Source organism: Pogoniulus pusillus, chromosome 5 (assembly GCF_015220805.1).
Source record: "Pogoniulus pusillus isolate bPogPus1 chromosome 5, bPogPus1.pri, whole genome shotgun sequence".
In the NCBI taxonomy this organism is placed as follows: Eukaryota; Metazoa; Chordata; class Aves; order Piciformes; family Lybiidae; genus Pogoniulus; species Pogoniulus pusillus.
In genome coordinates this window covers 16,701,022-16,728,651 of record NC_087268.1, presented here as the reverse complement: position 1 = coordinate 16,728,651, position 27,630 = coordinate 16,701,022, and the positions used below count along the sequence as shown (strand labels likewise).

The 27,630-nt window shown below is 48.6% G+C and overlaps 1 protein-coding gene across 3 annotated transcripts in view; it reads right to left on the bottom strand.

The window, feature by feature from the left end:
* Window positions 1–6,828: 6,828 nt before the first annotated feature.
* LOC135175337 (galactosylgalactosylxylosylprotein 3-beta-glucuronosyltransferase 1-like) overlaps window positions 6,829–27,630 on the bottom strand; it is a 46,418-nt gene continuing 25,616 nt past the window's right edge. For 2 of the 3 annotated variants that reach the window (XM_064143337.1, XM_064143338.1), the window contains exons 2-6: window positions 23,427–23,575; window positions 22,401–22,939; window positions 16,753–17,049; window positions 16,159–16,265; window positions 6,829–10,239 (exon numbers count right to left, since the gene is read on the bottom strand). In XM_064143337.1, coding sequence (XP_063999407.1) covers window positions 16,179–16,265; window positions 16,753–17,049; window positions 22,401–22,939; window positions 23,427–23,538 — 1,035 coding nt within the window. In that variant the 5' untranslated portion in view covers window positions 23,539–23,575 and the 3' untranslated portion in view covers window positions 6,829–10,239; window positions 16,159–16,178. The remainder of the gene's footprint in view (window positions 10,240–16,158; window positions 16,266–16,752; window positions 17,050–22,400; window positions 22,940–23,426; window positions 23,576–27,630) is intronic. The other variant, XM_064143339.1, reaches the window with a different exon arrangement.

Here is a 27,630-nt window from a genome sequence, read left to right as displayed (position 1 = left end):
AATCACTCTCTCTGCCAACAACTTCCTCCTAACATTCAGCCAAGACCTCCCCTGCCACAACTTGAGACTGTGTCCCCTTGTTCTCTTGCTGCTTGCCTGGCAGAAGAGACCAACCCCACCTGGCTACAACCTCCCTTCAGGTAGTTGCAGACAGCAAGGAGGTCTGCCCTGAGCCTCCTCTTCCCCAGGCTAAGCAGCCCCAGTGATGTCAATCTCTTTTTCCTTAGTGGTGAGATGATTGCAAATTGCCTTGAGTTGGCATCTCTTGGTCATATTGCAGAGATCAGCCTCTGAATGGAATCCACTGAGATTACCCTCAGCAGAGTAGCAGAGCTCAGTGGTCAGATAGGCCTTCCAGCCATGCAACAACCCCTTCCACAAGGAAGAAGGGAAGAATTGTAGTTGCTGATTTGCTCCTAAAAGGAACAGAGGGTCCAATATGCTGGGTTGACCCTCATCATAGGGAAGTCTGTATTTTTTTCTGGAGCCTGTCTCAGGATTATCACTAGGAAATCTGTGTGTTTGTCAGGCTGTTACCTACAACTGATCTTCCAGCCAGCGTTGTTTAGCCTGGAGAAGAGGAGGCTCAGGGGTGACCTCATTGCTGTCTGCAACTACCTGAAGGGAGGCTGTAGCCAGGTGGGGGTTGGTCTCTTCTGCCAGGCAAGCAGCAAGAGAACAAGGGGACACATACTCAAGTTGTGGCAGGGGAGGTCTAGGCTGGATTTTAGGAGGAAGTTGTTGGCAGAGAAAGTGATTGGCATTGAAATGGGCTGCCCAGGGAGGTGGTGGAGTTGCCGTGCCTGGAGGTGTTGAAGCACAGCCTGGCTGAGGGACTTAGTGCCATGGTCTAGTTGACTGTATAGGGCTGGGTGCTAGGTTGGACTGGATGATAGTGGAGGTCTCCTCCAACCTGCTTGATTCTATGATTCCAGACAGGTGAGGAGGAAGCTACCCTATAGCTTGAGAGGAATGAAGAGAGTTCAAGGCCTTGGGACAGTTGGTGAAAGGCTCTGGGATGCAAGATATTTTCTCTTCCCTCCTTCCAGATGCAAGTGATGACACGGGATGGAATAGAAAGATACATTCTGTAAATACCTGGCTCATAGGGTGGTGCTGCAGGCAGAGATTTGGGTTCTTTGATCATGTCTGATTATATAAGACACTACCATGTTGATAATAAGCAGGAAAGGCTCATTTGGCAGAGGCAAAAGAGTCCTAGGACAAGAATTAGCAAGGCTCATTCACAGATTTGAAGGGGGGAGGGGTGGTAGCTGTGTTTGCACCAGCGGGACAGTCTTCTAGTATTAATGACAGCCAGAAGGCCTCCCACCCCCCTGTGGTGGGATCAGCATGCTCAGCTGGCTCCATGAAGTGGCTGCACTCCAACACATGCAGCATAGGGAACAAACAGGAGAAGTTAGAAATCTAAGTGCCATCGAGGGATTCTGGTCTGGTGACAATTACAGAGGCATGGTAGACGATGGTAGAGCAATGGATGTGGTTTATCTTGATCTCAGCAACGCGTTTGACACTGTCTCCCACATCATCCTTACAGCTAAACTGAGGAAGTACAGTCCCGATGGTTGGGTAGTGAGCCAACTGAGTGAGGGAAGAACTCAGAGAGTTGTGGTCAATGGGACAGAGTCTAGTTGGAGGCCTGTAGCTTGTAGAGTCCCTCAGGAGTTGGTACAGTACTACTGAATATATTAATCAACAACCTGGATGAGGGCTCAGAGTGCACTGTCAGCAAGTTTGCCGATAACACAAAGGTGGGAGGGGTGGCTGCCACACCTGAGGGATGTGCTGCCATTCAGCAGGACCTGGACAGGCTGCAGAGTTGGATGGGGAGAAATTGAATGGAATACAACAATGGCAAGTGCAGTCTTGCATCTCGGAAAGAGCAACCCCATGGACCTGTATAGGTTGGGGACTGACCTGCTGGAGAGCAGTGTAGAGGAAAAGGAGCTGGAAGTCTTGGTGGACAGAAGGATGACCATGAGCCAGCAATGTTCCCTTGTGGCCAAGAAGGTCAATGGCATCCTCGGGTGTATTAGAAGGAATGTGGTTAGTAGATCAAGAGAGGTTCTCCTCCTGCTCTACTCTGCCCTCCTGAGGCTGCATCCGGAACATAGTGTCCAGTTCTACACCCCTCAGTTCAAGCAGGGCAGGGACCTGCTTGAGAGAGTCCAGCACAGAGCCACAAAGGTGATTAAGGGAATGGAAGATCTCCTTTACAATGAAAAGCTGAGGCAGCTGGGGCTCTTTTGCTCGAAGAGGAGACTGAGGGATGACTTCATTAATGTTTATAATCGTGTGATGGGTGGGTGTCAGGAGGACAGAGCCAGGCTCTTCCTAGTGATATCCAAGGATAGGACAAGCAGCAGCAGACACAAGCTGGAACAGAAGAGGTTCCAAGTAAACACAAGGAAAATATTTTTCACTGTGATAGTGACAGAGCACTGGAGCAGGCTGCCCAGAGACAGTCTTCTCCTCTGGAGACATTCCAAACCTGCCTGGATGTGTTCCTGTGTGATAGATGATCCTGCTCTGGCAGGGAGGTTGGGCTAGATGATATTTCAAGGTCCCTTCCAGCTCCTAACATTCTGTGATTCTGCACCAGAGGAGGTTTAGATCAGATGTTAGAAGAAACCTTTTCACTGAAAGGATCCTGAAGTGCTGGAACAGGCTCCTCAGGGAGGTAGCTGAATCCCCATCCCTGCGGGTGTTTCAAAGATGCAGAGATGTGGTTCTAAGGGTTATGGTTTAGCACCAGACTCAGAAGAGTTAGGTAATGGTTGGACTTGATGATCTTAAAGGTTCTTCCCAACTAAAATGATTATATGATTGTATTTACTTGGGAAGCTTGGAATACTCTCACTTCAGAACTGGACTAAGATGTAGAGGACACATCTATAAGAAACTTCAGCTCAGTCATTCTGCTGCACAGACCAACCCATTATTCAGTTCAAGTGGTCTGCTTAAAGCCTGGATGCAAAATGTCCCATTTAATATTAACTTAATTGTTTTCTGGAATGCAAAATAGACTTAGCATTTCTTTTGCCTAGGCAAAGTCTTGCTTTGTTGAAACCCACCCAGAGCTCCTGCTGCAAAAGTTTCTGTTCCTGCATGCTGCTGTGAGCTTCTACCATTTATGTTCTCCCTGTACTACTATTCACCCCATGACCATGGCAAACCCACCCTGCTTGTCCTCCCTTCCATAAAACAAAGCAACAATGACTGGAAGGTCCAAGAAGTAAAATCTCATGGACAGGAAAGAATTAATCTCTGCATCAACCATGAAACAAACAGAGGAACCAAGCTTTTCATGGTATGACCTAGGGTTGCAGACACCAATTGTTTTAGAGCCTGGTACTGCTCTGTGCTTCATGCTTTGTTTGCAATCCTCCCTTGGGTCACAGTAAGAAATTGTGATGTAGGAACAACTTAGGCAAGGTCTGTCTGCCTCCATCTATCTTGGAGATGGAGAAGCTGAAGCCCATGTGAACTGTCCAGCTCCAGTGGCTCTCCTAACATCCTTATACTCAAAGCTTAGTTGTAAAACTTGTCACCTTTTGTTGGTTTCTAGGCAGAAGCAGCAGGTCAGCTGGAAAGGCAGCAACTTTCCCCAAGCTATATTTTCCCCTGTGTGTGTACATGCTACATAGACTGAAAAACTAACATGGAATCATAGAATCAGTCAGGGTTCAAGGGGACCACAAGGATCATCTAATTCCAACCCCCCTGCCATGGGCAGGGAACACCCTACCCTAGAGCAGGCTGCCCACAGCCTCATCCAGCCTGGCCTTAAACATCTCCAGGGATGGGGCCTCAACCACCTCCCTGGGAAACCCATTCCAGCCTCTCACCACTCTCATGCTCAACAACTTCCTCCTCACATCCAGTCTGAACCTACCCACCACAACATACAACTGCCTAGATCAGCTGTCTGCAGAGGAGCTTAATGGCACATGTTTCTGTGTGGGGTGAGAGTGTCTCCAGGACTGTCTCCCTCAGGAGCCCTTCAAAGCTGCATGCAGACCCTCTCCTTCCCTTTGAGCCACTGTCACTGAAACAGGTGGATCCAAAACCACTACAAACCTTTTTCTCACGAGAGAGTGAACAGGCAAGGACTGGAGAGCAGAGTACAGATCAGAACTTTGTGGTGCCAGCATGTCTGAGCCTTTCCAAGGTCACAGTGCTCCTGTTTTAAACAGAGCTGTGGAAAACCAGGCTGTGTTTTGAATTAAAAATGAATCAAATGCAAAAGAAAAAAAAAGGGAAAAAAGAAGATGTCTCCACTGAAGTACAGAAGGGAGGTGGTGGGCACTTTATCAACACCTGCACACAAATTTGAGGAAAGTGGGGAGGTTAAAAACAAAGTGAGGTTGGATTTGAGAGAAGCCAACGCTGGGCTGCCTTCACGGTCAAAGGTCTGCCTTTCTCATTTTCACATGTCTGCCTGAGAAATTAAATTGAATGCATACAAGAGAAGAAGAAGAAAAAAAAGACAAACACCATCTTCAGCAGAGCTTGAAATTAAGTTTGTGAGAGAGCCTCTAGGTTGTCCCAGGGGAGGGGGCTTTCGCTCTCTCCAGCTGTAATTTCACCTCCAATCAGCCCCAAACATGATGAGAGACAGAGAAGTACCTCGCTCCATTTAATAAGATTCATTCTTGCTTTCTCTTTCCCCTTCTCTGTGCTTTGTCTCTTGGGGCCTGCCCTAGATCCCTGTTGATAATGCAGCAAAGTGGCTGGGAAGATTGGCCTTGAAAATGCAGGGCCCAAGAAAGGGAGGAGGGTTGCACTGGTATAATAGAGTGATACTAAGCAGGGCACTCATGCAGTACTGGTGAGCAAGTCTTATCCACCAGCCTCCCAGTTGCCAAGGTTTCTATCACAGGAAGAGGAAGATAGCATTATCCTATGCAACCTACTCTAGGTGAACCTGCTCTCCAGGGATCCCTTCCAACTCTTGTGATTCTGCAATTCTTCTTTGTACAGACATTGCAGAGGCTTTCAGCAACTACAGCCGAGAAGGACTGTCCCCCCCTTTTTTTGGGGTATGACTATGTTTTCTACTGGGGGAGATGTTTCAGGTAATTTTGGCTACAGCAGGTCTTTCACAGCCTTTTGCAAGATCTTGGCTTGCAGGCATCACATTATTCTTTAAGCAACACCTTTGTGAATGTGATTTTTTTATTGCATGGGTATGGATTTATCTTGTACTCTGTAGGCTAAACTTTTAGCAATGCTTCCTCAAAAGACTCTTAAAGGTGCTTCCATGTTTCTGAGAAATGAGTCCCTTGTAGTAAAAAAAACCCAACAACCCAGGTGGCTGATCTTGTGTGCCTTGGTCAAATGACAGAGTAAATCACTGAGAGCACTAGAACAAGAACTTAGGTCTGCTAGTGTCTCCAAGGCCTGTCAATTACCCAACAGTGGGCTCTTGTCAAATAGGCCCACACATTTTCCTCCAGTGAGAAGGAAGAACCACGAGCTGTTTCCCTACCTGATCCTAATGTACTGACATCTCATGCCCCAAGGAGAATTCATAGTTTGTTTTTTTTCCCCAGTGGCTTGTAGCTTACAGGGACTGGCAGAAGCATTGAGTTGTGGGCAGCACCTTTGCAGAGCAATCTCAGTAGAGATGGTCACCATGTCATCTAGAGATGTCTTGAGATTATGGAGTTTAGGCTAGATTCTCCTATGTTCTTCTGTCTCTGCTTTATCTCCAAAATCCAGGTACCAGTCTCAGTGACTTGAAATCTTTTGAATAGAATGTTAGGGGTTGGAAGAGATCTCTGGAGACCTCTGGAGGCCAAGGCAGGATAACCTAGGACAAGTCACACTGGAACACACCCAGATGGGTCTTGGAATGCCCCTGGAGGTGTTGAAGCAAAGCCTGGCTGAGGCACTTAGTGACGTGGTCTAGTTGATTGGCCAGGGCTGGGTGCTAGGTTGGACTGGATGGTCTTGGAGGTCTCTTCCAACCTGATTGATTCTATGATTCTAAGAAAGTCTCCCAGAGAAGGAGCAACTTGTTCCAGTGGTCTTGCACCTTTACAGTAGAGACAGGTAACATCCTGTGTTCCAGTTTGTATCCATTGCTTCTTGTCCTGTCACAGGATACCACTGAAAAGAGACTAGCACCTTCTTCTTGACACTCACCCTTCAAATATTTGTTAACATTAATAAGATCTCCTCTCAGTCTTCTCTTTTCAAGACTAAACAGCCCCAGGTTGAATTTGTCTTGTAGCATTTGGATCAGATTCACAGGCTCACAGGATGTTAGGGGTTGGAAGGGACCCAAGGAGGTCATTGAGTCCAGTCCTCCCTGCCAGAGCAGGGCAATACTATCTAACACAGATCACAGAGGAACACATCCAGACAGGCCCTGAAAGTCTTCAGGTAAGGAGACTCCACAGTCTCTCTGGGAAGCCTGTTCCAGTGCTCTGTAGATGAGGTAGTTCCAGCACACCTGGCACTGGCAGGGATGCTATGCACTAGACCAACTTGCTCAAGGCCTCATGCAAGCTGGCCTTGAACTGCTCCAGGGAGGAAGCATCCACAACCTACCTGGGCAACTTGTTCCAGTGTGTCACCACCCTTCCTGTAAAGAATTTCTTTCTGATATCTAGTCTAAATGTACCCTTCTCAAGCTTATATCCATTCCCTCTTGTCCCATTGCTATAAGCCCTTGTAAAGATGCACGTGAAGACTGAAGTGAGTACCCTTGAAAAGAGGCCAACTGAAAGGGCTGCCTTCTTCATTAGGGAGTCCACTGTGTTTCCCTGGGAAAGGAGGAGACAAAAGGATGGTGCAGGATTGTACTATTCACATCATATTTAATAGTAACGCTCTAGTACCATTCAATAGAAATAAATAACCATTAAAAAGTACTTTCTTGATGTTCCCTTTCCTTTGTCAATGGGATTTTCTGCAACAGGAAATGTTAGTAATATTCAGTGGTTGGTGAACTGGATGAATCTGAGAGAACAGTAATATCAGATACTAATATGCTAGTAAAAACCAGGTGCTGGGATGCCTCTTCTAAATACTTGAGGCTTGGCTTGCAGCTTCCCTTCTTCATTGTGTTCCCATTCCCTGAAGCCTGTAGCTGCTGACTGCTGCTCCACCCCTGGACTCTCTAGCTGTGTTCTACTAACAAACAGGTTTCTTAAGTGGTGGTGTCTGTTACTCAGCTACCCTTGGTTGATGCGCCTTGGCCAGCTGCACTCCTTGCCGTCCTTAAGCTGCTCTACAGGATGAGAGTACTGGTGCTGAACCAGTCCAAATGCCTGCTAGCCTGGAATATTGGCTGTGTACACCCACACTGTCCATACAAGGTCTTGGACCTGCACAGTTTAGTGACTGACAGAATTTCTTGATTCATAGAAACTCTCCACCACAGGGCTAGGCTGGGGAAAGAGCAGAGATGGTGTGATGGGGCTGGTCTGACTGGCACTGAGCTGGTAGCATAATGTGCATCAGAGGAATCCAGATCTGCAGTGGGAAAGGCAGGAATAGTCGTTTGGCTTTCTTGTAGGGATGTCAAAAGAACAACCTTCAAGAAACATGTGTGTGGGCGTATCTTTTGCAATGGGAATAGATCCTTAGTACAAACATTCACTGTCAGTGCCAAAACCCCAATGTAGGACGTGTACAAGATTAAAGACCAGGGAATTTAACTCCATATTCTCTCCTGTTCATATGGGCAGAAACCCAGCCCATCTCAGAGGAGAAAATGGAGGATCAAAGATCAACTCCTTTATTCCCTCAAAACCATGAGCAAAGGGCCTTAATTTTGCTTGAGTGCTGGGTGGAAGCATTGAGCCTGCTTATCTGGTTGTAGGATGGGTTGGCAATGTCCACTGGAGTGCATGACCTGGACACCATGCTCTGACAAATGGAGAATAAGAAGTGTTTTGCAGACACCAGGCCTCCTTCATGCTATCTAGTGCTGGTATGCCAGACCTTTCCTCTTCAAGGACCTTCCTAGGTTTTCACAGCCCTTTCAGTATTTCTTCATGCTGAGATAGCTGGCAGGGTGTGCTCACATAGGAAGACCCTAGCCTAAGCCCTACTGAACACAGTCTCTGTTTCTCTGTTAGCTGCCTGATCCTCGCTCTCTCCTGCAACTGTCACTGACAGGAGGCATCTCATCCTCTTTGTCCCCTCCTGTATTTTAGCCTCCCTCCTATAGCAGGATGTGCAGTTGTTCATTCCCCATTTGAGGACTGACTCCTATAGCGGGATGTGCAGCTGTTTGTTCCCTGTTTGAGGACTGCCTTCCTCTCTCAGATACCCTTCAAAGCGCACCTTTCATGGAGGCTTCTCAAGGTCCCATGGGGACTATCCGTTGAGTGAGGCACTCCTTTGCACATGTTTTTACCTCTGTTTGCTCAGGAGCCAGAAATGTAGTGCCACCCACATCTCTTTGGTAAGGAACTGTAATTCTCTTTGCTCTGTTCCCCTCCTTGCTGAGATTGTGATTCTTTTGCCAGTTTAAGACACCATTGTGAGGAAACCTCAGGGAGCACAGAACATACGACATTGAGCAGTGAACACCAGGCTCTACAATTCTGGGACGAGGGGGGAGAATACTCCTTCTTCATGAACATGTCAGGTCATCTAAGCTAAAAACCAAGATGAAATGAGGAAGAGGCAGAGATGAATCCCAGCATAAATGAATCAACAAATAAATAAGGTTCTTGCCAGCGCAGAATTCTTTGAGCAGGGGATGATTCAACTGCTCATAACTTTCCCTCAGCTGTGAGCCCCTCAGTGTGTTTTTGAATGCCTAAAGCCTTGTTTCTCATGGCCTGAGTGAAGATGGTTTTCAAGATGTGCTCAGAGAGGTTTCTGGGTCATTTGAGGAATCTTCCTGGAAAAGCCACAGTGACACCACTCCCCACGCACACGCACGGTACCAACACTTGTGCTTTTAATCCAGTGCCTCCTTCCTTTCATCCTCATTTGCCACCTCCTGCTTTGTGGGCTGCCTTCCACCTGGCTGTCTTCCTGTTTTATTGAGGGAAAGGGAAACCCTTCCACATGACACCACCACCTCCCATTTCACAGCACCACACATGCCTTTCGATGTTCTCCTGGAAAACCTTGTCACATATCCCATTTCAGTTATCATCTACATGCTCAAGACGATGTTTCCTGATGATGTCTCTCCACATTCCTCGATGTTCACACAGGAGATGATGAGTGCAGGCAGAGAGTTCCTCTTCTCTGAGCACTTCTCACCCACCTCCACCTCAGAGAGCTGTTTTCCTTTCTGGAGGTCTAGGAAGCAAATCTGTATATGTGATCTGAGGCTACTGAAGTGCCTGATGGTGCTGCAGCAGGGTTGTAGGCTAGGAACAACACTTTTCAGTCTACCCACCTTTGCCCTTTCTTTCTGGTCCCTGCAGGGAGACATGGAGGCACAGCCTTTGAGGTACCGTACCTCCCAGGTCCGCTTGAGAGGGAGAAGATCTTTATCCAGAGGGCTCTGGGAATCTGGGATGGCATTTTCCTAAACAATGTCAAGCGCAGACAGTTCAAGTTGTCAGCAGAGGCATAGGTGCCAGAGCCTTTCTGAACTCACAAACCCCAAAGGAGATGCTTCAGCTCAGCATCCTCTCCAACAATGAAGGGTGATCCATGGAGATATCTGGGTGCATCTTTCAGAGGAAGAGCCTCTTTCAGACTATCTTTGCTTTAAAGTTGTTCTGAAAGCATACCAGCCTCAGGCCAACAGGTCCACGTTTGTGCTTTGCAGCAGCTCCTGTCCTTGAACTGCTGCAGCTCTGCAGTTGCTGTACTGAAGCTTAGGTTTTATGGTATGCCAGGAGAAACCCTCAGAGGCACCTGCACCCATCCTGGATTTCAGCTTCTATGCTGGTGCAGCTGAGAATAGAGATGACATCTAACAAATTTTAAGGAGTGGTTAGAAACACAGACCCTGCAGGGAAGAAGAAGCACTGCTTTCCTGGATGGGCAGCAGGATATTTTGCATCAAGGTAAAGGTGAAGAGCTATAGGTTTGCAGGGCGCCACTTCATCTATGTCCCTGCCTGTTACCACTTTTTAGGCAGCAGGATCTGATTGCCATGGAGACATTTTTGGGGGTGGTTATAATCCTTCAGCAGTGGAGCAAAGGGTTGGGCAGAGGGTTGGACAGAGCAGGCAGGGTGCACAACTTCTGTGGTTCGCTGGCAAACTTCAGGATCTCTGCTTGCTACCTCTGTCAAAACAAACATAAGATGGGTTAAGAGACATAAAAACATAGAATCATTGAGGTTTGAAAAGATCTTTAAGATCATTGAGTCCAACTGTCTACCTAGGACCACTGTGGTCATTAAACCATGTCCCTAAGTGCCATGTCTACATGATTTTTTTTAACACCTCCAAGAAAGGTGACTCCATTACCTCTCTGGGCAGGCTGTTCCAGTGCCTGACCACTCTTTCAGTAAAGAAAATTTTCCTAACATCCAATCTAAACCTCCCCTAGCATAACTTGAGGCCTTTTCCTTTATTCTGTCTCTTCTTACTTGGGAAAAGAGCCCAACCTCTGTCTCATTACAGCCTCCTTTCAGGGAGCTCTAGAGAGTGAGAAGGTCTCCCCTCAGTCTTCTTTTGCCTAGCCTAAACAATTTCAGTTCCCTCAGCCACTCCTCACAAGACCTGATTCCTGACCCCGCTCCACCTTCATTGCCCTTCTTTTGACCCCTTACAACACTGCAGTGTCTTTCTTGTAGTGAGGGCCCCAAAATTGAATCCAGTATTCAAGATGTGCCCTTACCAGTACTGAGTACAGGGACACAATCTCTCCCGCTTATCACAGTATTCCTGATAACTGGCCAGGATGCTGTTTGCCTTCTTGGATAACTGGGCATAGTGATGGCTCATGTCCAGTTGCCTGTCAATCAGCATACCCAGGTCTTGTGGGCAAGAGCTTGGCAGTTTTCCAGCCACTCTGCCTAAAGCCTGGAACACTCACAGGGGTGTTGCAATCCAAGTGCAGGATCCAATATATGGCCTTATTAAACCTTATACAATTGACCTCAGCCCATCGATCCAGCCTGTCCAGATCCCTTTGCAGACCCTTCCTACCCTCAAGCAGATCAACACTCCCACCCAATTTAGTGCCCACCCAATTTAAGTGGGCAGTGTCATCTGCAAACTTACTGAGGGTGCACTCAATCCCCTCATCAAAATTGCTGATAAAAATATTAAAGAGAACTGATCCCAAAACTGACCCCTGGGGAACACCACTTGTGAAGGAGATAGAGGTGTCAATATGACATCCAGTAGAACAGGGCAGGAGACACAAGGCTGTCCCCTGGTTCAGGCAGACACTAGGCAGATGTCAGTAAACCAGTTCCTCAACCACACTACACGCAACTAGGGCTACAAGGATGATTAGGGGACAGGAGGGCATGGCTTATAAGGAGAGGCTGAGGGACCTGGGGCTGATTAGTCTAAAGAAGAGAAGACTGAGAAGGGATTTGATAAATGTTTATAAATACCTGAAGGCTGGCCAGGAGCAAGGGGACAGGAATTGCTCACTTGTTCCCTGGGACAGGACAAGGAGCAATGGGTGTAAGTTGCAGCACAAGAGGTTCTGCCTCAACATAAGGAGGAACTTCTTTACTGTAAGGGTCACAGAGCACTGGAACAGGCTCCCCAGGAAGGTTGTGGGGTCTCTTTCTCTGGAGCCTTTCAAGGCCTGTCTGGATGTGTTCCTCTGTGATCTGTGTTAGATAGTATTGTCCTGCTCTGGCAGGGGGGTTGGACTCGATGATCTCCTTGGGTCTCTTCCAACCCCTAACATCCTGTGATCCTGTGAACATCGAGCTGGGATATGGCTGAAGAGCTTTTTCTATCTGCACCACAGAGTCCTACCTGAGAGTTTTTTATTGAATTAGGGGGAAAAAAAAGGTTTGAATGATTTTTTTTCCCCCATAAAATCATTATTTTAGCTCCTGATAAGAAAGACCAGGAGGATCCCTGATCCATCTGTCTGTAAAGAAATGCAGGCAAAGTTGTTTTCCTATCAGAAGGCAGCTAGAGTCCTATTCTAACCTAAGCAGCCTCTTCTGTCTCAGGTACCTGAAAGTAGATGGTATCAATAAGAGCAGGCAGCTTTCATGACATGAGTCCTGAGGGGCTTCAACAAAGAAAGGTGAAATAAATATCCATCTCCTGCTCTCAGAAGCCAAGGCTTGTGCTTTGAGGATGTTTCATTAAGGTCTGCAGGGACACATGCTGTGAGACCCTCTGTGCTGGTTGGAGGCTAATTGAAATATTTTGCTGAGAGAAATTAAATCCTTAGCTGTGAGAAGATAGAAAGCCAACAACATGTACCCTGTATCACCCATTCTTCTGCTGAGAAACACAACTAGTCAAAATATAGGTAAGATGGTCGCTTCTCACACACTGCTGCAGCCTGAGTTGGTTCCTTGTTAGACATCAGCAGCACCACGCTGGGGCAATCTCTCAAGGGAGCCTGTCTCCACTGCTCCCCAGACACTGCTCCCAGTGACAATCGCTAATGCTTCTTATCTCCTCGCTCAGGAAACACTGTGGTCTCTGCTCCTGTGTTTTGAAGGTATGGAAAACTGATGAAGATGTAGGCTAAGGAACCTGTGTGGCAAGGGGCACATGGGAGTGTTTTGATAGTGCCAGTATGAGCCTTGTGTGTCAAATATGCTGTCTCTGCCTTAGAATAGAATCATAGAATCAGACAGGGTTGGAAGGGACCACAGGGATCATCTAGTTCCAACCCCCTCACCATGGGCAGGGACACCCTACCCTAGAGCAGGCAGCCCAAAACCTCATCCAGCCTGGCCTTAAACACCTCCAGGCATGGGACCTCAACCATCTCCCTGAGCAACCAATTCCAGGCTCTCACTACTCTCATGGTCAACCAGACCATGGCACTAAGTGCCTCAGCCAGGCTTGGCTTCAACACCTCCAGGCACGGCGACTCCACCACCTCCCTGGGCAGCCCATTCCAATGCCAATCACTCTCTCTGCCAACAACTTCCTCCTCACATCCAGCTGAGACCTCCCCCGGCACAACTTGAGACTGTGTCCCCTTGTTCTGTTGCTGCTTGCCTGGCAGAAGAGACCAACCCCCACCTGGCTACAGCCTCCCTTCAGGTAGTTGTAGACAGCAATGAGGTCTGCCCTGAGCCTCCTCTTCTCCAGGCTAAACACCCCCAGCTCCCTCAGCCTCTCCTCACAGGGCTGTGTTCCAGGCCTCTCACCAGTTTTGTTGCCCTTCTCTGGACACCTTCCAGCACCTCAACATCTCTCTTGAATTGAGGAGCCCAGAACTGGACACAGGACTCGAGGTGTGGCCTGACCAGTGCTGAGTGCAGGGGAAGAATGTTGACCTCTTCTTTTTGTTTTTGTTGTCTCTCATGAAGAGCAAACCCCTGATGTTTCTTACTACTTTGCTTTTGAGATCTGCTCTAGTTTTACACAGTTTCTGCTCCAGACTCACAAATATGGCCATGGTTCAGCTGAATATGGCTAAGGGTGAATATGGACAAGGATAACAGTGGGCTTCAAGTGGCACAAAATGACTTCTATTTGTGCAGTATTCACTGAGCCTGACCTTTGCAGTTCACATGGTAAGCAGGTCCCTTAACACTGTGTCAGTGGCAATCCACCAGGTCAGCACACGTGCCAAGGAAGCGTTCCAACTGGAACACCAAATCTCAAGCCAAGCAATGTCAGCCTGCCTCATGTCTGCAGGTGTTAAACAACTAGAATGGCTTGATCCAATCCTCAACAAGGACTAACCATCATGAGGGAAAGACAGAAATACTCTCCCTGTTGTGCTTGAGAACAGAACATCCTTGGGAGAGCAATTTTAGCTCTTTTTATTCTCAGCACTGGATTATCTAGATCATATGTATCAAGGTTCTGAAGCTCAGCAGCCTTGATAGTAAGGACCTCCAAAACACTGCAGTCATTAGCAGAGACCTCAATTTAAAACTTTAATGGGGGAATCTAATGAATTTGCTTAACTGCCTAGTCAAGCAATTTACCTTGCAGGTGTCCCCTGGAATGGATGCCACCTGCCCACTTGGCAGGTCACAGCAGCTGTCCTACATGGCAGATGGTGGTGCAAAAGAGATTGTGGTCAGATTTGCTGCTAGTGCAAGTGTAAAGCTCCTTCAGAATCTCCAGAGCCAGCCCAGCCAATGCTTGTGCTTGAAAGCACCAAAGAGGATGACTCTGGATAAGAGTGCAAGTCCTGGTGCTTAATGAGCGGCAGTGTCTTCATCTCTCAAGCCAGTTGTTTCCCTTTCCCCACAACAAATTACTTATGGAGAACCATTCCCATGAGAAACCATAGCAGGTGTGTGGCATTTCTTATGGAGGATGGCTTAGTGTTTACTCAGGGAAAGAGGATGAGGACAAAAGCAGTGATATATAAAGGGAACATTCATGTAACCATCACATCCACACTCTGCATCTACGGTGGAGCAATCAGTCCCTCCCCTGACAAGCAGGCGAAGCAGGTCTAATCTATCAGAGCTTTTATAAGCCTACTCATTCTTTATGAAGTAAGTGGTACCTCCAGAGCAGTTAACTGGATTCTGACTCCTCAGGAGCTGTCTTTGGGCAGTCATAGCTTCAGCCTGCTGCAGACCCTGCATAGGTGGGTTTGTAAAATGAACCAATAACAGAGGTGCAGGTTAAAGGAGGGCTGCTGCCTAAGCACAAGCATCTAGCATCATTTGTGGGTTGCTAGGATATCTGAGATATTAATCAAAAGCTGGCAGATACAGTAAGCAGTTCATGTTTGTGCCCTAAAGGAGGGACAGGTAGGCTACCTCAGGGCCCCTGTGGTGGCACCAGGTGTCTATGTTTAGGCAAGTGACATCTGTCACTCCCTTCTGTTGCTGTGTGTGCAGGCACTGGGATTGCTTTGCACTCTTTGTACAGCTGTCACTCAGAGATGATGAGATGATGTGGAAATGCAGTATGCAGCTACTAGTAATGCACACAGCAGGTCAGTGCAGAAGCTGAAGTGCTCATGACTGCCTGTATGAAAGCTGTCAGTTTTATTTCCACTGGTTGAGCTGAGCTGAGGTGTCTATTGGGGTCAGGACTGAAAGCAGCCCTGGCATATCTTCCAAAGTAGGAGTAAATCTTGCAGCATCCTGTATCCCTGCCACAGATATGAGTCATTCCAGCAATAGCCATATTGGATACCTTTTTTCTTTTGGGATTGTTTGGCTAGGAATCTACCCAGGACAGACACTGGGATCGGGAGACATGGCAGCTGGTAGAGGAGGTTGTAGCTCCACTAAAGCCTATTCTTCATCAGACTTTATTTCCAAGAACATAACACTGATCTCTGATACATTTCTGCACTTGATTCTGGTGGCCATAATCTCCCATTGTGCTGCTGTGCCTGGCTCTGGATCACAAAGGCCTTCCCAGTGCCTTTACTATTTCTCTTCAGCAGCAGATCATAGAGTCATAGAACCAAGCAGGTTGAAAGAGACCTCCAAGATGATCCAGTCCAACCTATCATCCAGTCCTGTCCAATCAACTAGACCACGGCACTACATGCCTTGTGCATTCCTAGCTTTGGAAAAGTTGGTGCTAAACCCCTCAAACTCTGTGAGAGCTGGTGTAGGTTTTGCTTTGCTGGTTCCTGTTTTGAGGTGGTCTAAGTGTCCCACCAGCCCTTCCTTGCTGCACCCATGCCATGGTTGTTCATGCAGGATAAGAGCTGCCGGTAGATGCAAGTAGAGGTGGCAAGGCTCAGAGGAGTGTGGTCTCTTTCCATCACACTGTGGGACAACTTTGACACTAAAGAGTTTGAAACTGGCAGAGATGGTGAGCAAGGAATTTGGCTTCTGATATTACTGAGTGAAACCACAGGATTTTTCTGCCACTTTTCTCTCTCTCTGTATGCAGGCCAAGGTTCCATGTGGACTGCAAGGAGACCTAAGTAAGTATGCAATATTGATCATAAGTGGGTAAACATGAGGCTCTAATTCTTGTGGAAAGAGTGGCATAGTAAGGGAGTTATTTGGACAAACATATATGCAGTCTTTAAGGAAATAATCACATCAGTAAGAAAACAAGTAGAGGTTGTCTTGCCCAAACCAATCAAGACAAGGGTACTCACACCTGGAGCTGGCTCTCTGCTTACACCTCTACTCTGGGGTCTGTAAATCCACGCTTGCCTTCATTAACCAGAGTGGGCCTCTCAGTTCTTGTGTGCCAGACCAACACCTAGAGAGAATCACAAAGAGTTCAGGGACTATGGATGCCATGGAAACGCTGAGAGCAATGCAGGTGGGATCCTCAGCAACCCGTGGCTCACAGCTGTTTGAACCATGTAATTCAAAGGGGTTGAACCTGGAAGAGACTTCACAGGCATATGAAAAACTGACAAGAAGGAGGGATCATTCTTAACTGAGACTCCAGACTCAATCCTCTGCCAGTCCTCCTGGATTCTGAAAAAACAATCTGGGCACAAAGTGTACACGAGAGGCTCTTTGTTAAAAGAGTGCATAGCACTAACTGTACCTCACTGTTCTCTGAGCTTTGCATCTATGAAGAGTCTGGCAAACTCTGCCTGACTGTTCCAGCACCATTCATCACTGACACGTGCCAGCACTGGGCAGGCACCATGAAGGTGGTGGAGGATGGCAGGAGGCTGAAAAAAGCAGCCAGGATTCAACAAGTAAAATGTATCTTTGAGTTCTCTTGTCCTTACCTTTGTGCAGTTGGCTGCTTTGGGCTCCAGCCCATCCATAGTCACTAGATCCTTCAGCAGACTGGTTTCCTGGTAGCCTCCTTTAACTCCCTCCAGCTTGAAACTGGCCTGGGGCTTCTCCAAAATCAACTTGATGCTGATAGCAAAGCCAGCCATGTCAATAGCAAAGGGTCGGTTAGGGTCAAAGACGGTTTTCCAGCCCACCACCTTCCCTGCTGGGCTCACTTTTGGGGACTCGTATCGCAGCCCCCCAACGAAAGCCACCGGCCAGACCGACACCCTCCTCGTGTAGCGCATCTGCGTGCCAGAAAGAAACAGTGCTGTGAGAATTCAGCACAGCAGCCTTCATCACAACCCATTCACTTCAGCCCAGAATGCCAACTGTGTCAAAAGAAGTGTGGCCAGCAGGTTGAGGGAAGTGATTCTCCCCCTCCACTCCAACCTGGTGAGACCCCTACCTGTAGTACCGTGTCCATTTCTAGAGCCGCTGTTACAAGAGAGATCTGGATGTGCTGGAATGTGTCTAGAGAAGGACCATGAGGATGATCAGAGGGCTGGGGCACCTCCCCTATGGAGGTTGGTCTCTTCTCCCAGGCAACAAGCAATAGAACAAGGGGACACAGTCTCAAGTTGTGCCAGGGGAGGTCTAGGCTGGATGTTAGGAGGAAGTTGTTGGCAAAGAGAGTGATTGGCATTGGAATGGGCTGCCCAGGGAGGTGGTGGAGTTGCTGTCCCTGGAGGTGTTCAAGAAAAGACTAGATGAGGCACTTAGTGCCATGGTCTAGTTGATTGGCCAGGGCTGGGTGCTAGGTTGGCCTGGATGATCTTGGAGGTCTCTTCCAACCTGGTTGATTCTATGTTCAGTCTGGAGAAGAGAAGGCTCCCAGGTGACCTTATTGTGACCTTCCAATATCTAAAGAGGACCTACAGGGAAGCTGGCGAGGGACTTTTTAGGATATCAGGTAGTGATAGGACTAGGAGGAATGGAACAAAACTAGAAGTGGGTAGATTCAGATTGGGTGGTAGGAAGAAGTTATTCAGTATGAGAGTGGTGAGACACTGGAACAGGTTGCCCAGGGAGGTGGTGGAAGCCCATCCCTGGAGGTTTTTAAGTCCAAGCTGGATGGGGCTGTGAGCAACCTGATCTAGTGTGAGGTGTCCCTGCCCATGGCAGAGGGGTTGGAATTAGATGATCTTTGAGCTCCCTTCCAACCTTAACAATTCTCTGATTTTATAATTAGCCTACCATGCTCTGCTTCCATTGGCACCTGTCTTCTCCTGCTGACTTCCCTCCCAATCAAGTCTAAGCAGCAGAAGTTCTTCACCTGCACTGCTCCTTGAAGATGAGCTGCAGGCTGCAGAGCCGCGAGGCTGTTTTAGCACCTTCTTCAAATATCATACTCACAGCTTTTCTGTGCCCACATTCAGTCCCTCAGAAGAGGGAAAACCTTTGGGTTTTTTCTAGTTTTACCTGAAGTTTTGTAATTTTTTTGACGTCTATCCACAAGAAGGGTCAGAAGGGTCAGAAGGAGGACCCAGGAAATCACAGAACTGTAGGCCTGATCTCAGTGACATGCAACATAATGGAGCAGATCATCCTGAGTGCAATCACAGAGCACCCACAGGGTGGCCAGGGGATCAGACTCAGCCAGCACAGATTTACAAGGGGCAGGTCCTATTTAACCAACATAATCTCTTTTTATGACTAGGTACCTGATGGACATGGGGAAGGCTGTGGATGTAGCCTACCTGGACTTCAGCAAGGCCTTTGATACTGTCTGCCATAGCAAACTTCTGGCCAAGCTGGCAGCCCTTGGCTTGGGCAGGGGCACTCTGTGCTGGGTTAAGAACTGGCTGAAGAGCTGGGCCCGAAGAATGGTGGTGAATGGTGCCACATCCAGTTGGCAGCTGGCACTAGTGGTGTGCCCCAGGGATCAGTGCTGGGCCCAGTCCTATTTAATATTTTCACTGATGATCTGGATGAGAAGATTGAGTCCAGCATCAGTAAGTTTGCAGATGACACCAAGTTGGGAGCAGGTGTGGATCTGTTAGAGGGCAGAAGGGCTCTGCAGAGGGACCTGGACAGGCTGAGGGGACAGTCCAATGCCATGAGTTTTAACAAGTCCAAGTGCCAGGTTCTGCATTTTGGCCACAACTCCATGCAGCACTACAGGCTGGAGACAGAGTGGCTGGAGAGCAGCCAGGCAGAGAGGGACCTGGGAGTACTGGTCAACAGCCGACAGAACCTGAGCCAGCAGTGTGCCCAGGTGGGCAGGAGAGCCAATGGCATCCTGGCCTGGCTCAGGAATAGTGTGGCCAGCAAGACCAGGATGGTCATTCTGCCCCTGTACTCAGCACTGGTTAGGTCACACCTTGAGTACTGTGTCCAGTTCTGGGCCCCTCAGTTTACGAAAGATTTTGAGGTGCTTGAATGTGTCCAGAGAAGGGCAACAAGGCTGATGAGGGGGCTGGAACACAGCCCTGTGAGGAGAGACTGATGGAGCTGGGGACGTTTCAGCTGGAGAAGAGGAGGTTCAGGGCAGACCTCCTTGCTGTCTACAACTACCTGAAGGGAGGCTGTAGCCAGGTGGGGGTTGATCTCTTCTCCCAGGCACGTAGTGACAGAACAAGGGGACACAGTCTCAAACTGTACCAAGGGAGATTTAGGCTGGGCATTAGGAAGAAATTCTTCATAGAAAGAATGATTAGCATTGGAATGGGCTGCCCAGGGATGTGGTCGAATCCCCATCCCTGGAGATGTTTAAAAGGAGGCTGGATGAAACACTTAGTGCCATGGTAAGGTTAACTAGAAGGGTTAGGTGATAGGATGGTGATAGGTCTTTTCCAACCTGTTTAATTCTGTGATTCTGTGATTTTCATAAAATGTTGTCATTTTTGTCAATTCCTAACTGTTAGCAGGCCTCCAGCTCTGGAAAATCCAACATACCCTGGCAATGTGTGCTTGCAGCCCAGAAGCCAACAGTATCCTGCATTGCAGGATGAGGGAGCAGATTCTCTCACTCTGCTCTGCTCTCGTGAGGCCACACTTGGAGCACTGCATCCAATACTGGTGGCTCCAGCACAAGATGGACATTGAATTTCTGAAGTGCATCCAGAGGAGGGTCATAAAGATGATCAGAGGGATGGAGCACCTCCCCTGTGGGGGATACATTGCAAGAGTTGGATATGGTCAACCTGGAGAAAGGAAGGCTCTGGAGAGATCTCATAGTGGCCTTCCAGTACCTGAAGGGGTTCTACAAGAAAGCTGGGGAGGGACCTTTCTACAATGGCTTGCAGTGATAGGATGGGGGAGAATGTATTTGATCTGGAACAGGCTAGATTTAGACTGGATATGAGGAAGAAATTCTCTACAATGAAGGTGGTGACGCACTGGAACAGGTTACCCCAGGGAAGTTGTGGATATCCCTCCCTGAAGGTGTTCAATGCCAGGTTGGAAAGGGCCTTGAGCACCCTGATTTAGTGGGAGGTGTCCCTGTCCATAGCAGAGGACAGAGGGGTTGGAACTATATGATCTTCAAGGTCCATTCCAATCCAAACCATTCTATGAATCTATGAATTATCAACTCCATTCACTCCAACTTCACCCTCAGGCAAATTATCTCCTGCCCTGAATGACTCATAGAATCAGAGAATCAACCAGGTTGGAAGAGACCTCCAAGATCAGCCAGTCCTACCTAGCACCCAGCCCTGGCCAATCAACTAGACCATAGCACTAAGTGCCTCAGCCAGGCTTTGCTTCAACACCCCCAGGGACAGTGACTCCACCACCTCCCTGGGCAGCCCATTCCAATGCCAATCACTCTCTCTGTGAAGAACTTCCTCCTGACATCCAGCCTAAACCTCCCCTGGCACAACTTGAGACTGTGTCCCCTTCGCCTGACTCATCTTTATCTGTTGCAAATACCCTCCACCTTTGTTTTTTTTTATCCATGGCTACTACCTGATAGAGTTGGGGTTTGTAATGTTGTCAGAAAGCATCTGGGAAAATGAAACTGGAAATGGTTATACTGGAAATGCTTAACTCTGTGACTCAAGTGGTGTAGTACAGTTTGGGAATGTCTAGGAAGTTAACAAAGGATTTGGCATCTCACAAAAGCCAGATTTCCAGCAAAAGTCTGGGCTTCTGACAGAGCAGCTCTCTGTTCATCACACTGGAGGTCAGCAAGAGGAAGATAAGGCCCTGGTTGGCAAGGTGGGACTGCAGGTTCTTGTGCAGAAGCCTCTCCCGGAAGGGCATGGCCTGGTCTGTGTTCCTCCTGAACCTGTACCAGCCTATCCTGCTCTGCAGGCAGAAGCAAAAGCTTTGTCACTGCTGGGACATCCCAGCCCTGACTGGGACACTGAAGAGTCCTGAACCTGGATTCTTGAGGTGGAGTTGTTCAACCAGAAGCTCTCTGTTTTTTTAAGGGCAGGCTGGATGTGGCTCTGATCTTCTGTGATCTCAGGATCACAGCCCTGTTATGCTAGCTGGAATCAAGAGCACAGAAGGATAGTCAAGGAGAAAAGGTAGCTTAGAAGGTCAGCCAATTTTTCTGACGTCTCCTACCCATCACGCTCCTACAACGCTGCAGATTTATGCTTTGCCAGAAGTTTGTGTCTTGTGCTTCTTTAAATCAGGTCATCTCTCCCTGAGGGTGTAAAGATCCTCTCGTCCCTGGCAGAGGGCAGCATCCAGGTGGGTTTTGAGTGACTCTAGAGATGAAGAATCCAGCAGCTCTCTAAGTAGCTCCACCACCCTCAAAGCACCCTCTGGGTGCTCTACCACACACTCAAAGTAAAGAAGTTCCTCATCACTTTTAGATGGAACTTCCTATGTTCCAATTTGTGCCTGTTACCTCTTGCCCTGTCACTGGGCACTACTAAGAAAAAAAAAGGCCCTATATTCATGACACCTGCCCTTTGAGTATTTATAAGCAGTGATAAGACCCCTTCTCAGTCTTCTCCATGCTAAAAAGCCCCACTTTCCTGAGCCTTTCTTCTTAAGAGAGTTGTTCTAGCCCCCCAATCATCTTTGTAGCCCTTTACTGTGCCTTCTTTGTCCCTCTTGAACAAGGGAGCCCAGAAATGGACACAGTACTCCAGATAAAGCATCACCAGGGTAGAGTAGAGGAGAAGGAAAACCTCCCTCGACCTGCTGGCTACACTCTTCTTAATGCAGCTTGGGATGCCATTTGTCTTCTTGTCCACAAGGGCACATTGCTGGCTCTTGGCAAGCTTGTTACCCACCAGCACTCCCAGCTCCTTCTCTGCAGTTCTGCTTTCTAGCAGGTCAGTCCCTAACCTGTAGTGGTGCAGGAGGCAATTGCTCCCTAGGTGCAGCACTCTACACTTGCCCTTGCTGAACTTCTCAAAGTTATTCATCTCTGCAGCCTGTTCTGTGCTGATGTTCTCTGCAGATGTGCTCTTTACAGCACAGCTACTGGGTTAGCTCAGATGGAGGTTTCCATCTGCCCTATACCCAGCTCCCACTGAGTGCAGGGTGGGCAAGGAGGGCTCTAGGCAGTGTCTCCCAGTTAAAAGCCCATGAAGTAGTCCTATCTTAGAGGTCTTTGCTAGTGGAACTTGGCCTTGAGAGGATTTGCAGCTGTACCCTGCTTTTCTGTCCCATGTCATTTTAAGGCTCTTACCTCCTCAAAGAGCTCCAGGCTGTAGGTGTTGTCATCATCAGCAAAATACACTACCCCTTCTGGTGGCGCAGTGTTGCTGAAGCTGTTCCTCAGCCAGTGCAGCCCCAGGTTCCTCTGTAGTGTGCCCCTTGGGGTATGGGATGGGATCCAGGACAGTCCTAGCTTCAGACTCTTGGGTGTCTCCACATTGAGATGGGTGAAATTGAGCCCTGCCTTCTCCAGCAAGTTGGATACCAGGTTGGTCCTCCGGGGAGAGTCCTCCACCACCACCCAGTGCAGGTTCTGTACGTGTAGAAAGGTGTTGGCCAGACGAGTCAGCTCAGCTTTTTGCACTGGCCGAGTGTAGGTAGGGGTGATAACGAAGATGGTTGGCAGGGTGTCTGACCATGGAGGAGGCCTGGAGTACACATAACTGTGGATGACTTTAGGTGTTGCCCCTATGCTTTGCTGCTGCCGAATGCATGATGGGAGGGCTTCTTCTCGCAGTGCGGAGGTACCGTTGAGGAGAGCTTTAGAGGTCACGTTCTCATCTGTCTCTTCTGTGGCCAAAGAAAGGAAGGAAGGGAGAAAAAGGAGATGTTAAAGAACTGCTGGGCTGCCTCCTCTACAGGGAGTGTTGGTGACACGTCTTTGCTCAGCACATCAGCATCCTCTCCCCAAAGGCAGCCTAAGGTGCATGTTTAATGCACTCTAAAGTACAGTTTGTGTGTCTGCTTGTGGGCAAACTCTGAAGGTGCCTTCAAGTGAGTTTGTCTTTGCCTAACCCATCCCACAAGACAGTATCTCTTACAGCACACCAACAAACACAGGATCACCAGATCACAGGATATTAGGAGTTGGAAGGGACCCAAGGACAGCATCGAGTCCAACCCCCCTGCCAGAGCAGGACCACACAATCTAGCACTAATCACAGAGGAACACATCCAGACAGGTCTTGAAAGTCTCCAGTGAAGGAGACTCCACAACCTCTCTGGGGAGCAATCATCACAACCAGCAGCACACTGACTGCAGAACTCTTGTACTTACTTCTCAGTAGGCTGAGGTAGTGGGTGGTTGGGTACTGGTGCCACAAGGTGAGGAGAAGAGCCCATGGCAAGGCAATCAGGAGCGTGGTAAGAAGGTTACGTCTCCTCAGCATGCTGCAGAGAGCTTCCAATGCCCAGGCATCTCTCTACCTTTCAGAGCAGAGAAAAGAGTAAGGCCTCTGAAATACCACTCACCACAAACATTAGGACAGTAAGTCTAGAGGCCAAACTAATAGGCTGAGTTTGGCTTGCTTGGAGGGAGACGTGATAAGTGTTGGGCCCTGATGCAGCACAGCCTTTGTCTGACTTTACAAGGAGCCCCATTAATGTTATCCAACTGCCCTAGCCAATTCCTGTGCTATTGAATAGAAGCTTTTATCTATTGATGTTGCTAATAAGGAGCCTCCCACTGCCCCATGATGAACCCACTGTCCTTGACTTTGGGGTTGTTCCTGTTGCTGTTTCTGAAGCCAAACAAGACTGTTATGTGCCCCCTCTCCAGGGCTGGTATTTATTTCTGAGTTTTGTGGTGACCATTTCATTTGCTTCTTTTGTTGAATTTTTAAAACCTGTGTGCAAGATTTGTGTTTCTGCATATTTGAATGGGCAAGCCAGAAAAATGCCAGGTATCACAGTATCACAGTATCATCAGGGTTGGAAGAGACCTCACAGATCATCAAGTCCAACCCTTTACCACAGAGCTCAAGGCTAGACCATGGCACCAAGTGCCACATCCAATCCTGCCTTGAACAGCCCCAGGGACGGCGACTCCACCACCTCCCCGGGCAGCCCATTCCAGTGTCCAATGACTCTCTCAGTGAAGAACTTTCTCCTCACCTCCAGCCTAAATCTCCCCTGGCGCAGCCTGAGGCTGTGTCCTCTCGTTCTGGTGCTGGCCACCTGAGAGAAGAGAGCAACCTCCTCCTGGCCACAACCACCCCTCAGGTAGTTGTAGACAGCAATAAGGTCACCCCTGAGCCTCCTCTTCTCCAGGCTAACCAATCCCAGCTCCCTCAGCCTCTCCTCGTAGGGCTGTGCTCAAGGCCTCTCACCAGCCTCGTCGCCCTTCTCTGGACACGCTCAAGCATCTCAGTGTCCTTCCTAAACTGGGGGGCCCAGAACTGAAGACAGTACTCAAGGTGTGGTCTAACCAGTGCAGAGTACAGGGGCAGAATGACCTCCCTGCTCCTGCTGACCACACCATTCCTGATGCAGGCCAGGATGCCACTGGCTCTCTTGGCCACCTGGGCACACTGCTGGCTCATGTTCAGGCGGGTATCAATCAGCACCCCCAGATCCCTCTCTGTCTGGCTGCTCTCCAGCCACTCCGACCCCAGCCTGTATCTCTGCATGGGGTTGTTGTGGCCAAAGTGCAGCACCCTGCACTTGGAGCTATTGAACCCCATCCCATTGGACTCTGCCCATCTGTCCAGGCGGTCAAGGTCCCACTGCAGAGCCCTTCTGCCTTCCAACTCAGTCACATCTGCCCCAAGCTTGGTGTCATCTGCAAACTTGCTGTATCCACAAGGCAGCCAGCATCTGTCTCAGCCTTGCAGTTTTAAGTCGTCTTCCTAGTGCAGTAGTACAGAATCCCACAGAATCATAGAATGGGAGGGGTTAGAAGAGACCTCTGAAGGCTATCTAGTCCAACCCCTCTGCCAAAGCAGGTTCACCTAGAGCACAGAAATGTGTCCAGGTGGGTTTTGAAAGTCTCCAGAGACAGACACTCCACCACCTTTCTTGGCAGCCTGATCCAGTGCTCCAGCACCCTCACAGGAAAGATGGAAAGATGTTTTTCCTTAAATTCAAGTGAAATCTCCTGCATTTTAGTTTGTACCCACTGCTCCATGTGCTGTCACTGGAGCCCAGCCTCATTCTCTTCATGGAATCATAGAATCAACCAGGTTGGAAGAGACCTCCAAGATCATCCAGGCCAACCTATGACCCAGCCCTGGCCAATCAACTAGACCATGGCACTAAGTGCCTCAGACAGTCTTTTCTTCAACACCTCCAGGGATGGCGATTCCACCACCTCCCTGAGCAGCCCATTCCAATGCCAATCACTCTCTCTGAGAAGCACTTCCCCACATTCACCAGGCAGGTAACCTGATCATAAAAGGAGATCAGGTTGGTCAGGCAGAACCTGCACTCCCTGTTACTATACTTCCTATTACTATTACCTCACTAATGCATAATAATAGACACAATAATCATAGAATCATAGAATCAAGCAGGTTGGAAGAGACCTCCAAGAGCATCCAGTCCAACCTAGCACCCAGCCCTAGCCAATCAACTAGACCATGGCACTAAGTGCCTCAGACAGGCTTTTTCTGAACACCTCCAGGGATGGCAACTCCACCACCTCCCTGGGCAACCCATTCCAATGCCAATCACTCTCTCTGTGAAGAACTTCCTCCTTACATACAGCCTGGACCTCCCCTGGACCAACTTGAGACTGTGTCCCCTCGTTCTGTTGCTGCTTGCCTGGCAGAAGAGACCAACCCCACCTGGCTACGTGACAGAAAAGACATTCAAATCTGTTGGCTCTAAATTCCTGGTCTGCCAGGAACTTCCTAGGTTTACTGAAAGCCAGTTGTCTAAAACCAAGGTCCACAAAAGTACATAGGCACATTTTGTGCAGAGGAAACTCCTTGCACAAGATTTGGGTCCAGTGTTTCTCATCTGTCAAAAGGAGAAAGATTTCTCCTCTACTCAGCACTGCTGAGGCTGCACCTTGAGTACTGGGTTCAGTTTTGGGACCCTCACTACAAGAAAACATTAAGGTGCTGTAGCTGGTCCAGAGAAGGGCAACAAAAGCTGGAGAACAGGCCTTGTGAGGAGCAGCTGAGGGAACTGGGATTGTTTAGCACCTTGATCTCTTGATCATTAGTATAACATGTGAGGTGTCCTTGTTAGTCATGACTCGAGTTTGTTAAAGTGGGAATGAAGGGCATGGGGCTGTTACTGCAGATTTTTTTTCCTGTGACATTTTCCCTTGGTGTCCTGCAAAAAAAAAACCCCAAGGATTATGCAATCACAGAGCTCATCAGTGCCCTACCACCACCAACTATCAAACCCATTTCAGTGAAATCTGACACAACACTAGCCTGTCTCGGCAAGATTTCTGGCAGGCCACTAGATGCTCACAAGCCCTATTAAGGAAATTGCTGCAGCCTGAGTTGGTTCCTTGTTAGACATCAGCGGCACCACGCTGGGGCAATCTCTCGAGGGAGCCTGTCTCCACTGCTCCCCAGACACTGCTCCCAGTGACAATCGCTAATGCTTCTTATCTCCTCGCTCAGGAAACACTGTGGTCTCTGCTCCTGTGTTTTGAAGGTATGGAAAACTGATGAAGATATAGGCTAAGGAACCTGTGTGGCAAGGGGCACATGGGAGTGTTTTGATAGTGCCAGTATGAGCCTTGTGTGTCAAATATGTTGTCTCTGCATTAGAATAGAATCATAGAATCAGACAGGGTTGGAAGGGACCACAAGGATCATCTAGTTCCAACCCCCTTGCCATGCCCAGGGACACCCTACCCTAGAGCAGGCTGCCCACAACCTCATCCAGCCTGGCCTTAAACACCTCCAGCCATGGGACCTCAACCACCTCCCTGAGCAACCCATTCCAGCCTCTCACCACTCTCATGCTCAACAACTTCCTCCTCATGGCCACTCTGAATCTCCTCACCTCCAGCTTTGCTCCATTCCCCCTAGTCCTGTCACTCCCTCATAGCCTAAAATGTCCCTCCCCAGCTTTATTCTAGGCCCCCTTCAGATCCTGGAAGGCCACAAGAAGTCACCTGGGAGCCTCCTCTTCTCCAGACTGAACAGCTCCAACTCTTTCAGTCTGTCCTCATAGCAGAGCTGCTCCAGCCCTCTGAGCATCCTCTTGGCCCTTCTCTGGACATGCTCCAGCATCTCCACATCCCTCTTGTAACAGGGACTCCAGAATTGGATGCAGTACTCCAGGTGGGGTCTCAGCAGAGGGGAGTAGATGGGAGAATCGCCTCCTTAACTTCATTGCCTTCTGATGACAGGGCAGGTACAAAAGCCTCCTCCCAGCTTTAGTGCCAAAGACATAGATGTTTGGCATGCACAGATAGAGGCTGGACACAGGGCAGAATGGTGTTATCCATACCGGAGTCTGCTTCTATTCTGGGAAATCCATTCCTAATGTAGCTTTAGAGAGCAAAGTTTCCTGTT